Source organism: Mytilus galloprovincialis, chromosome 3 (genome assembly GCF_965363235.1).
Source record: "Mytilus galloprovincialis chromosome 3, xbMytGall1.hap1.1, whole genome shotgun sequence".
Classification (NCBI taxonomy): Eukaryota; Metazoa; Mollusca; class Bivalvia; order Mytilida; family Mytilidae; genus Mytilus; species Mytilus galloprovincialis.
In genome coordinates, this window is record NC_134840.1 from 76,725,599 (window position 1) to 76,738,406 (window position 12,808).

The 12,808-nt window shown below is 31.3% G+C and overlaps 1 protein-coding gene across 1 annotated transcript in view; it reads right to left on the minus strand.

Moving 5' to 3' along the window:
* LOC143066806 (uncharacterized) overlaps positions 1-6,086 on the minus strand; it is a 40,351-nt gene extending 34,265 nt beyond the window's left edge. The window contains exons 1-4 of the mRNA XM_076239616.1: positions 6,075-6,086; positions 3,220-3,318; positions 1,753-1,851; positions 576-674 (exon numbers count right to left, since the gene is read on the minus strand). Of these exons, the coding sequence (XP_076095731.1) occupies positions 576-674; positions 1,753-1,851; positions 3,220-3,318; positions 6,075-6,086 (309 nt within the window). The remainder of the gene's footprint in view (positions 1-575; positions 675-1,752; positions 1,852-3,219; positions 3,319-6,074) is intronic.
* Between the last annotated feature and the right edge of the window lie 6,722 nt (positions 6,087-12,808).

The window sequence follows — 12,808 nt, forward strand, 5'->3', positions numbered from 1 at the left end:
TTTGACAAGGGTTTTTCCGTTTTGAATTTTCCTCGGAGTTCAGTACTTTTGTGTTTTTACTTTCAACCTTTCATTATCCTTCGAGAGAAACCTTATCTTCGAGGTGTTTTTTTTTTTTTTAAGTTTGAATGTATGCAGAATTCATAGATGTTCGATGCATATTAAAAAAAAGAAGAGGCTGTCGATTACAAGATTTGAATTTAATTAGTTATCAAAGGTACCAGGATTATAATTTAGTACGCCTGACGCGCGTTTCGTCTACATAAGTATGTTGTTAATTTATATAATCATTTTAGATTGTCTACTTTGTATTTGATTTGGCATGGAAATTCTTTATATTTAAGCGCCACTGGTGAGTCTTATGTAGATGTCATGTTTGCCGCATCAAACTTATGCATTGTATTTTTGATGAGTTTTTACAAGACAACTGTAAATACAGAAGTGAAAATACATTGCCAACCGCAAAACACAAGCTATGCAATCAATTGTTTCTATTTTATGTAACGGTAACGTTAACATTTCGAGTGAAAAAAACCAACCCACCCTGATTTAGTTGACCGTATTTATGTACGTACCTCATTGTTGGTAACTGATAAGTTGGCACCTAAGCTAACCAAAAGTTTCACCATTTCAACGTTTTCATTCAACGCAGCATAATGTAAAGGTGAATGACCCTTAAAAAACAACATGTACATTTGATTTCACCATGACCACTGTCAGGAAGAACAATCTGTTAAAGATATTTGAACTAAAACGGCAAGACATAAGACATGAAATAGCAGACCAATCGTTCGAGAGAAAAACACGTATCTTAATTCAGTTGAACATATGAACACAAATATATTGCCACGATCAAGCTTTAATTTTATTTTGTCAACTAACATCACTAAATGTGCCACCAGGTAAGGAAACATCATTTAAGATTATTTGCAACTTTTTAGATCGCATTTGGTTCTTGCTCTATCTTTTTCTATATATATTTTAAACCTTTGACTTTTATCGCTGTTGTATGCTTCATATGAATTGATTTTAGCTATCAATGATTCTTGATGCAGAACAATTGCAGAGCATTCCGAAGTATTTATCCGTTATTCCAAGTTTTATAATACGGTAATTTCTATCATGTATAACTTATATTCATCTCCAATTGACCAGCAACTCCTTCAGTACATCAAATAAAGCATAGTAACATTTATCATTTTAGACTTGATACTGGTTTTTGTATCCTCAAATTTCATTTTCATTCTATAATTTCCTACATATTCATATCATTCGTGTTTCGTTTGCTAATTTCTTTGAAATTACCAATATCAAATACAAAACCAGTTTTCCGTCACTGGAAAGTTTTCAAGACAAAACGATGAAAATGGAAAAGAGTACCAATATTTAAAAATGTGATTGTTAATACTTATAGATAACGCGTTTTTACGTGCCTGGTTAAATTCATCAGCTTTATATTTCTCAATTTTATACTAAGCAAGTAAGAAATAGTACAAAAATGAGTCGGTCATTTCATTTAACATTTTTAATACATCTTTTAAATTAAATTCCTAAATCATTACCGTCCGTTTAATCTATTAATTGTTCAAAACAGACAGATATCTGAATAAAACAGATCAGATATATAATAAGAACTAACATATTCTTCATGAATTGAAGACATAAGAAATATTTGAGAATGATGTAAGAATTAGTATGCATTTTTATTTTGTAACATAAAAGCCTGCATATTGATAAAGATGGCTTATATACCTCAATATCGGGAACACTCACGTCGGCACCTAGGCTAACCAAAATTTTCACAATATCAAAGTTTTCATTCAAGGCAGCGTAATGTAAAGGTGAATCACCCTAAAAAGAAACAACACTAGCTGCAATTGTGAACAAATATTTAAAATTTACCATGACCACTTTTAGGAAGGAATAAACTTTAATTCTTTGAAATAAAATTGTAATACTAAGACATGAAGTAGCAGACTAGTCGTTCGGAAAAAAAAGCCTTAGCCTCATTGTATTGACCGTATTTATCTGTAACATAATTATTACAGTGTACCACGAATATGTTGCCATAATCAAGCTTTATTTTTATTTTGTCAACTTCAACATTACTAAATGTGCCACCAATGAAGGAAAAGCATTTATCCTAATCTGCAACTTTATAGTTCGCATTTGCTTTTTTGCTTTAACTTCTTCTGTTTATATTTTAAACGCTATTGTATGCATTTTGTACCTGTTCCAAGTCAAGAGCCTCTGGCCTTTGTTAGTATCATTTTTACTTTTTAGATTCCTGTGAACAATTTGGAGTTTAGTATGGCGTTCATTATCACTGAATAAGTATATAATTATATTTGATTAAGGGCCAGATGAAGGACGCCTCCGGGTGTGGGAATTTCTCGCCGCATTGAAGACCTGTTGGTGACCTTCTGCTGTTGTCTGTTCTATGGTCGGGTTGTTGTCTCTTTGACACATTACCCATTTCCATTCTCAATTTCATTCATATCAATTGATGTTAGCTGTTAATGGTTCTTGAGCCAGAACAAATGCAGACCATTACAAAGTATATACCGTTATTCCAATGTTGTTAATACCGTTATTTTTATTATTTATAGCTAATATTTAACACAAACTGACCAACGCCTTCAGTACATCAAATAAGGCATAGTTACATTTATCACTTAAGAATCCACACTTGTTTTTCGTATGCTCAATTTAAAAATGGCATTTTAAAATTTCCTTCATATTTAAATCCTTCATTTTTCGTTTAATATTTTTTTTCAAAATACCAATATAAAACACGGAACCAGATTTCTGTCACTGGAAAGTTTGCATGGAAAAAAGACGGAAATAGAAAAGAATATCAATATTTTAAATGTGATTATCAAAACTTAAACAAAAAACATTAATACGTGATTAACTTCATTAGCTAATTTTTTTAAAGAGACTTATTTTATACTAAACAAGTAAGAAATAGTTCAAAACGAGTCGGTCTTTTCATTTCATACATCTTTGAAATAAAATTCCTAAAACGTTAAAGTCCGTTTAATCTACCTCAAAACAGACAGATATCTGAATAAACATATCAGATATATAAATCAAAATAACATATTCTTCACATTTGTAGGCATAAGAAATATTAGAGAATGATGTAAGAACTAATACAAATCTGTATTTTGTAATATTAAAAAAAAAGCTGGCATATTGATAAACTGACTTATATACCTTAATATCGGGAGCCCTCACATCCGCATCTAGGCTAACCAAAAGTTTCACAATATCAACGTTTTCATTCAATACAGCTTCGTGTAAAGGTGAATAACCCTAAAAAGAAACAACCTAAGCTGCAATTGTATTTGATTTCAAAATGACCACTGTCAGAAAGGCATAATCTATTTTAGATATTTGAACTAAATCGGTAAGAAATAAGACACGAAAAAGCAGAAAGGTCGTTCGAGGAAAGGCGTCAACCGAATTTAGCTGACCGTATTTCTCTGCTACGAATATGTTGCCACGATCAAGCTTTAATATTATTTTGTCAACTTCAACATCACTAAAAGTGCCAACAATGAAGGAAAAAGCATTTATCCTAATCTGTAACTTTATAGTTCGCCTTTGTTTTTTGCTTCAAAAATGTATTTTAAACTTTTAACTATTATCGTTATTGGTTACTACATATGGATTTAAAATAAATCTTGATGCAGAACATTTTCGAACATTACTAAGTATTTATCCGTTATTCGGAATTTTTGGAATTTTGAATCCTCAATGCTCTTCAACTTTGTATTTATTTGGCCTTTTAACTATTTTGATCTGAGCGTCACTGATGAGTCTTATGTAGACGAAACGCGCGTCTGGCGTATAAAATTATAATCCTGGTACTTTTGATTACTATTCCAATGTTGTTTATACGGTTATTTTTTATCATGTATAGCTAATATTTAACACAGTACATCATATAAACATTTATCACTCTAGACTTGTTTTCCGTCTGCTCAATTTAAAAGTGTCATTTCATTATGTCCTACATATTCAAATCATTCATTTTTCTTTTAATAACTTTTTTATTTAATACTTATATTAAATACAAATCCAGTTTAGGGCAAAAAGATGAAAATAAAAAAAAGAATTCCAATTTTTAAAAAATGTGATTATCAAAAATAATAGTTAAAGCATTTAGTTAAAAAAAACGTAGTTAACTACATTAACTAAATTATTTAAAAACAGACTTATTTTATAGAAAACATATAAGAAATAGTGCAAAATGAGTCGGTCATGTCATTTAATACATCTTTGAAATAAAACATTAGACTTGTCTACACTTTACAATAGTATTCCCCATTCTAAACTCAAAGACAAATTGAAAGAGTTGGTATGGGAACCAATTGTGCCCCTCTTCTTGCCGACTTGTTTCTTTATCATTATTAGGCTGACTTCATACAGTAACTTCTTTGGAAGAAAGATAAGAAGTTAGCAATATCTTCTAATTTTACTTTCCGCTTAATAGATGATGGGTTCTTACTAAATAATTCAACAATATGTTGAACGCATCTATCCCATCGAACTAGTGATTAAGGATACAACAGATACAGTTAAGTCTGTCTCATATCTTGACTTACATCAAGAAATTGACAATGAGGGTCGGTTGAAAACAAAACTTTACGACACATAGATGATTTCAGCTTCTCAGTTGTGAACTTTCCATTTCTCTGTAGCAACATTCCTGCAGCTACTGTATACGGAGTATATATCTTCCAACTGATACGATATTCCCAGGCTTGTATTCCATATCAGGATTTCCTTGAAAGAAGGTTGCTGCTCACAAGGAGGCTATTAAACTAACAGTTCCAAATGGTGGAGTTGAAATAATCCCTTCGTATATTTTACGTACGCCATCACGAGTTGGTTGATCGTTTTGGAATATCCGTTTTACAGATAATATCGGATATGTTCCTTATGTCGTAACTATAATCCACTTCCCTTTTCACAACGAATGTGATCTAACGAATAAGACAATTTTCAGGGTTTGTTATAACATAAGCAACACGATGGGTGCCACATGTGGAGCAGGATCTACTTACCATTCCAGACACCTGCGATAATCCACAGTTTTTGGTGGGGTTTTGTTGCCTAGTCTAAAGTTTTCAATGTTGTGTCTTGTGTACTATTGTCTGTAAGTCTTTTTATTTTTTTAGCCACTATGGCGTTGTCAGTTTTTTTTCTATCTGAGTTTGACTTTCCCTCTGGTATCTTTCGCTCCTCTTTTGAAATTGAATTCCTAAATCATTACAGTCCGTTTGTTTTACCTCAACACATATAGATATCAGAATAAAAAGATAAAATACATCATTAAAATAACATATAATGTGTAGACATAAAAAAAATTACAGAATAATGGAAGAACTAATATGCATCTTAGTGTGTAACCTTTAAAAATATAAAAAAGAAGATGTGGTATAATTACCAAAGAGACAACTCTCAACAAGAGACAAACTGACACAAAAAAATACAACTATAGGTCACCGTACGGCCTTCAACAATGAGCAAAGTCCATACCGATTGTCAGATGGATACAAACAGAAAGACATCTAACAAAAACACAGAGTGGACGTGTCTTTTTTCAAATGAATTCATAAGTTTTTTCGCTGTTTTAATCTTGTTTTCCTACTTAAGTTATGCCCAGTCTTTTTTTATCTGGACCTACATACAAGCCTTACACTTGAACAGGTTTGTCTGTGAATTGTATATCTTCTTCTTTTGTTTGACTGTCCCTCTGATATCTTTTGTCCCTGTTTTATCTTTACAATATTTAGTTTTCTTATCCAAATATCTTCTGTTTTATTTTTTTTATAATTTTAGACTAGAAAATCTTCCGAACATTTTTTACCATTTTATGCTGCTTTAATTTCATCGGTTTATTTGAGAAACAAATTGATGTCATCTGCTATCTTGAAAATTTTTAAATAATGTTTTGAATTGTCAAATTTTATTTTTATGCCTTTTAGGTTATTGTCATTTCCTAATTTACATGCCATTATTTCTACTGCGAACAGGAAAATCATGAAATAACAAGAGCATACCTGACGCACCATAGTTTTCGACTTATTAATGCAGAAATACATCCATTATTGAACACTGAGCTAATCATATCAAACTATGACGTCATGATCCAGTTAATAAATTATCTTTTAAAGCCGAAATGTTCAAGAGATAACATAAAGGACCATTTCAAAGTGTCAAATGCGTTTGAAATACCTATAAACAACATTGCTTCTTCAACATTAAATTTGTCTGTGTAATCTATGATGTCCTGTATTTCCGTGGAATTTAAGCCAATAAATCGGGTTTTTATATACCCTGTTTGGGTTGCATTTATAACAAGAGTAAGGACATTTGTTTATTCTTGGAACTAATGTGTTTTGTAATATTTTACATTCTGAATTTTATAATGAAATTTGCCTATAGTTTGAAAGGCTAGTCGTTATTTCATTTGGTAAATTAGATTAAGATTTCTTTGGGAAAATAATAATTTGAATGAAAAAAAAGGTAACAAGGACTTTAGATTCTTCCGTCTTTGCCTTTGTTTTCATTAATTGCTTTGTATTCTAGTCTATTAACCATTATAATAGCTTCAACTTTACTTTGGGTTGTAGCATAACTAAAATAAGATTAGTACTTGTTTCTGTTTAAAGATTTTGCTGAAGATTTCAGTCAAAATGACTTTTCGTATATAAGATATAAGGTTTTATTATTCATTCATCCACTTATAAAATCTTGTCGAATTAATTGTAATGCCATGCATGAAAATTTCAAAGTTGTTTATTATTTTTATTTAATCTATGATGGTTAAATGAAACTTATTAAACAGTCGTTAATGATTACTTTTACCAAAACCTAAGACTGGATGTTTCAGAATACTAACGATCATACATGTCAGATAAGAAAAGCAAAACCAGTAATTTCATATAACGTCCCCATATCCATTACCAGCATTTGATGGACCGATAGGCAGAGTATTGGTGGACTGTTTTAACTATTGCCAATACCAAATCTAGCACTGAGCTGTGTGGTGTGTGCTTCTAAATGACTTGTAGCAATTTTTATTGTATTTGCGAGCATGTCATCCTGCATGTAAAATGAGACGACTCCATAAATTGAGGAATATTGTTGAAGCATATTGCTTTGATGTTCCAAAAATTGAGATGAAGGCTTCGTTTTGCATTTGTTTGTTGCTATATATGTTTTGATTTTCGTTTGGGCATGTTTGTGTTGTTATACTGTTATGAGGTTTCATTTAAACTTTTGAAAAAACATTCCACAGTGCAATGATCCAATGAAAAGAGGAAGGGCGATAATTGGAACGTATCCATGATCATACGTGACAGACATTCATTAGCGGGCTTAAGATGTCTTTAACCTAACCACTTAAAACCTTTGGTTCAATACCTTCCCTTAAGATGTAAAATCTCTATTTAGGCAATCATCAAAGGAAATGCAAGAGTATAGCGTATAAGGATATATACTACTTACTAAGTCGCTGCTGGAATGTTGCTACATAGAAATTGAAAGTTCACAATTGGAAAGTTTAATGCATCCCTTTTTGTTGTAAATTGTTGTTCTCAACCCTCCAATAATATCATTTTCTAGTTGTAAGTCGAGCTATGAGGTACACTCCACATATTTGTGTCGAAAAAACTGTTTTAGTTTTAGCCGAAATTGGGTTTTGAACATTTTTGTTATTACTGCCAGTACATTCAGATCGGTAATATATTCTCTGCATTTAGCTTATAATTATTTTGGCATTTGACACCAATTTGAATAATGAAGCCCCTTTCAACTGATTATTTTGTCAGAGAAAATGAGATAATTACGCGCTCACAAACACGTTTTACCTTGTTAATTCTCTATAGAGCTCGTGCAAAGCCAGGTGGTGCTATATGTTCGGTTGTCGTTTGATGATGTCTACCTATATCCATCCTTATTTGGTTTAAATTTTATCCGGGATATTTTGTTATTTTCATTTTAAATTGTGTCACATTACATCGTGACCAGGCGTTTCATAACAAAAAATAAATAATTGATTTTTTCTTATTGTTGGCCAGTATTTGGTTACTTCTTTTCTCATTAAGCTTTACGGATTGTTGTTTCATTGACAAGCATTTCGTATATCCTATATTTAAGTTCAAATGTAAAAATACATAACGATAGGAAGAAATATGGTAAATTAATTATTTTATGATTTTCTTCATAAAACCTGTTCAAATAGCTTTCCCAAAACAGTGATATTTTTTCTGTGTTTGCACTCAAAAATGATTCAAATATACAAAACAAACAGTACAATGATAAATTTAGAAAATCTACGATTTACATGTTTCAAAATAAATATGAAATTACAGATGATTGTGATAAATATCTGGTATGCATCTAAAATGGGTAAATAAGAAGCAAGCATAGAAATTTTATATTAAAAATTACTAACCTCAAAATTTCTAGCTGACAAATCAGCACCTAGATAAACCAAAGTTTTCAATTGTTCCTGTTGGCCACATCTTGCAGCGTGGTGTAACGGTGATTGTAACTAAATTCAGCATTAATTATATAGACATGTGTATTGCATTCACAATGTCCACTGTTATAACAGGGCAATATTGTTAAAATTATTCTAAAATGAAACAACTATTAGCAAGAGGTTTAACTAACACCATGCTTAATCCACCATTTTCTTCATTAGGAATTGTCTGTACCAAGTCACGGATATGACAGTTGTCATACAGCTATACGTTTATTGTTTTCGATTATTTACTTTTGCCATTCGACAAAAGACTTTCCGTTTTGAATTTTCCTGGGAGTTCCGTATTTTCGATTTCTTACCTTTTTTAACTACACTCTTATCTGTTCATAGGTTTATATTACTTTTGCATGGGTATTGTGCATGCAAGATAATTAAAAGTATGAGTTTCTCTGTAAATTCTGTAACTGTTAGACACAGAATAAAGTTATTTTGATGATAGGGTAAATAATTTTGTTTATCATATACTTGTATAAAATATCACTAAAATTTTACAGTTCAATAACATTTGAAAATATCAAAAGGCTATGAAAGGATTACTAGGTATATTGACCAGATTCTTAAGAATTTCCATAGCGGGCTGATAAAGGTACCTTTATTGACTGCTTCCGGAATGTTATCACATGCCTTTCCGTTAATTTCCGTGACGTTTATCACATGCAACTTCGAGCATTTCCGGAAATTTGATTGAAACAACAGAACGCGGAAAACGGCACTGAGTGATAAGACTTTTCCCAAAATAGTTGAGGAGCAAAAATGAATTAAGTTAAACTTGTTTTGAAAGACATAAATGAGGTGACAATATTAATGAAGACAATAAAAAAAAACCCAAATAAAATGCTTTTTTTTTATCAATAAAACAATTAAAGTAAAGAATTTGTTTTGGTTGTCTGTAAATATTTTCTGAAAGTGCAAAGACAAACAAAATTAAATTTCAATAGTTCTTGTCTGTATATCTTCTGCTGAAGTATATGATAAAAAGATAATTACATGTCATTTTTCATATCAGACCCTTTATCGGCCCTCGTTCATGATATCAGCCCTTGAGCCTGCGGCTCTTGGGCTGATATCACAACCTTGGGCCGATAAAGGGTTTGATATTAAAAATGCCATGTAATAATCTATACATATCAAAAGTTCTTTGGAAAAACGAAGGTTTGAAAAGTGTGAAAGGGACATTTCGACAATGGCTTGAAAAAAAAGTTCCTGTTTGTTATTGTTTGACTTATGTTTACTTAAGTAAGTAAATCACGTTTGGCACAGGACTTTCGCTTACCAAAATCAAAAGATTCATGTCTTTTCCTTATGAAAACAGTTTTATTCAAGAGTTTTAAAGATGTCAAGACACACACTAAGCTGTACAAAAGGATATAACCCTAATTCTTTTAACGAAAGGTACATGTATAAAATACGATAAAATTACTGTGAAATTATCTGAAAACAACCAATCTTTAAAGTGTATATTAAAAGTCAGGAATAAAAGCTATATTCAATCAAATTATATCATTCTTATTACTCATCGACTTATGAATGAAATATGAAAAAAGTAAAATCGCAAAAATAATGATCTCCGAAGAAAATTCAAAACGGAAAGTCCCTAATCAAATGGCAAAGTCAAACGCTCAAACATATCAAATGAATGGATAACAACTGTCATATGCCCCGAGGGTATCACTAGCCCAGTCGTCAGAACTGCGGTGTTGTCATGAATATCAATGATATGGTATTTTTTTAATAAAACTAAGGATTTTCTTATCCCAGGGATAGATTACCCGTATTTGGTACAACTTTTTGGAAGCTCTACAACTTTGTACTTGTTTGGCTTTATAATTATTTTGATCTGAGCGTCACTGACGAGTCATATGAAGACGAAACGCGTGTCTTGTGTATTAAATTATAAGCCTGGTACCTTTAATAACTATTGGTACCGGCATTTTCTTATGTAGGAAATAGTGGATAAAACCTGGATTTAAAGCTAGCGCACCTCTCACTTGTGTGAAAATCGCATCAACTTCCATTATTTTAACAACGGCGTGTGAACAAAACAAACATACATAATTGGTATGAATGTAAAAATATATAGCATAGCAGTCAACATTGTGTTCTCATCTTAATCATTATAAAAACAAACAAATATGTAAAGAAGAACAAAATGGAAAATATACCAAGCATATTACATGTATTAGCAAAAATTAAGGACAAGAATACACAAATGTGTTACAATAGCACACTAACGAGATTTATAAGTACAAAGCTACAACATATGTAGCAAAGAAACACTAAAAAGGCATGTAGACAAAGCACATTTAGTTAGCAAAATTAAAGACAAGAAAACGAGAATTATCTTTGAACAATAACGGACTGACGAGCCACGTCAAATGGATATAAAAAACATCTTTGTAATTATCATAGAACAATATCATAGTCAAAGTTCTTAAATCAGTTTTCTCTTGCACCGACCGATCATGTTTTACGGAGTTGGGGTTTCACAACAACGCAACTCAAAATTCCATTACATACAGGAAAAACAACCCTCAAACCCCATTTTTCAGTGGAATCAAAGTATCTTGATTTTTTTCCTGAAGAAACATTGATATAACCTTTACTCCTATTTTGATAACAATATTTATGGGAAAAAAGTGAACTACAGTAATTGTAAACAAGTTTACAGCACACAACGGTTGGTGTGTTCACGGTCTGTGGTGAACGTAAGTGAAAGTAAACGTGCGTTTACTATATATGTCATGCAAAGAATTAACAGTTACAACGTAACTTAGTTTTACCATGCAGTACACTTAACGCTAACTAATGAAGTTTTTCTTTACAATATTTCGTACAATTGTCAAGCGATTTAAATTGTTTTGTGCTAATGAATGGTATTTGAATTAACATGTTCCTGGTATAAACATATAGTACATACATGCATCATACCTGTGTGTCTTTGTGTAGTGTTCTGTAGTTATTTTCAAATAAATCCAGTGGGGTCTTTCCCTTCAAATACAAAAACCTATATATAGATCGTTATCATTGATCTAAATTTTTGCTTACCTTGATGGTCATAAATATATAAATATTTTCTGATTGTGCATCATTTCAAAATAATTTAATTTTTGATGTAACGCGTCTTCTGATTGGCTGACGTTATTTTGTTATCAGCCCATAGACATAATTTAGTCATGTGACCGTGACGTCATCAACGTTTTTGTATGGTTTTCTACGGTTTAAAATGGAATTTAGAATTAAATTATAAGAAATGACTGTAATATTTTTTTCTGTCTATTCCAAATAGCATAATAAATGTGGTGCACACTGTTAAATAACCCGCTACGCGCGTTATTCAGTGTGCATCAACTTTTTTTATGTTATTTCTTCATAGACAGAAAAAATATTACAGTCATTCCTTAATTATTTTGTCGGAATCGAATTAATTACAAAATTAACTCAATATGATTTTTTTTCAAATCTGTATATATTTTGTTATTTTTTGTGTTCTAAATAATCCGAACAATTAGCGATGAAAGTCTCGGCAGCTTGATATTTCCGTGGATTGGTAGGTTTATGTTCAACAACTTAACATGATCGATCGAGATAAGTATTTTTTTTTTATTTTCCTTAAGAACACAGTGTTAAGCTGAAGTAACAACAGTGACATGTTGGGACATAAGGGAAATATTTTTTTTCTGATAATTTTCTTGGCATAAACAATGTTTGTTATCTTGTTAAACGACGATGACGTTTTGTCAATTATGGAATAGAAAGTTTTTCCCGCGCAATGTCTCGTGATAGCAGGAGGATATCATATTCCTGGTCTGTCCATCTGTCCGTTTGTTCGTTCCCAAGAATTATATATGTTACAGTAAATAGGTGAAATTGGGAATTACACGTAATTACTAAAAGTTTCAGTGAATACCTGTTATTACTAGCCAATTTAGTAATTACATGTATTTACTAGTTGTTTCAGTGATTACTGGTAATCATTGATTTTTTTGTCATTTTTACAGCTATTTACTAACTTGATGTTTTTGTTTTAAAATTTAAAACATAATTCAAGATACCAAGTAAGACAGTAAAGGGATAGGGATTTTAAGGGAGCTTACTTAAGGATGTATGAATATAAGGCACATCAAAAGTGCATACTCTTTGGTGTTTGTGAGTTGAAACTGGAAAATGGTTGTTTTATAGGTTTTGAAACTCTGTAAATATATGCATGCAAGACAATGATATCTATCTAATATTGATTTTCAT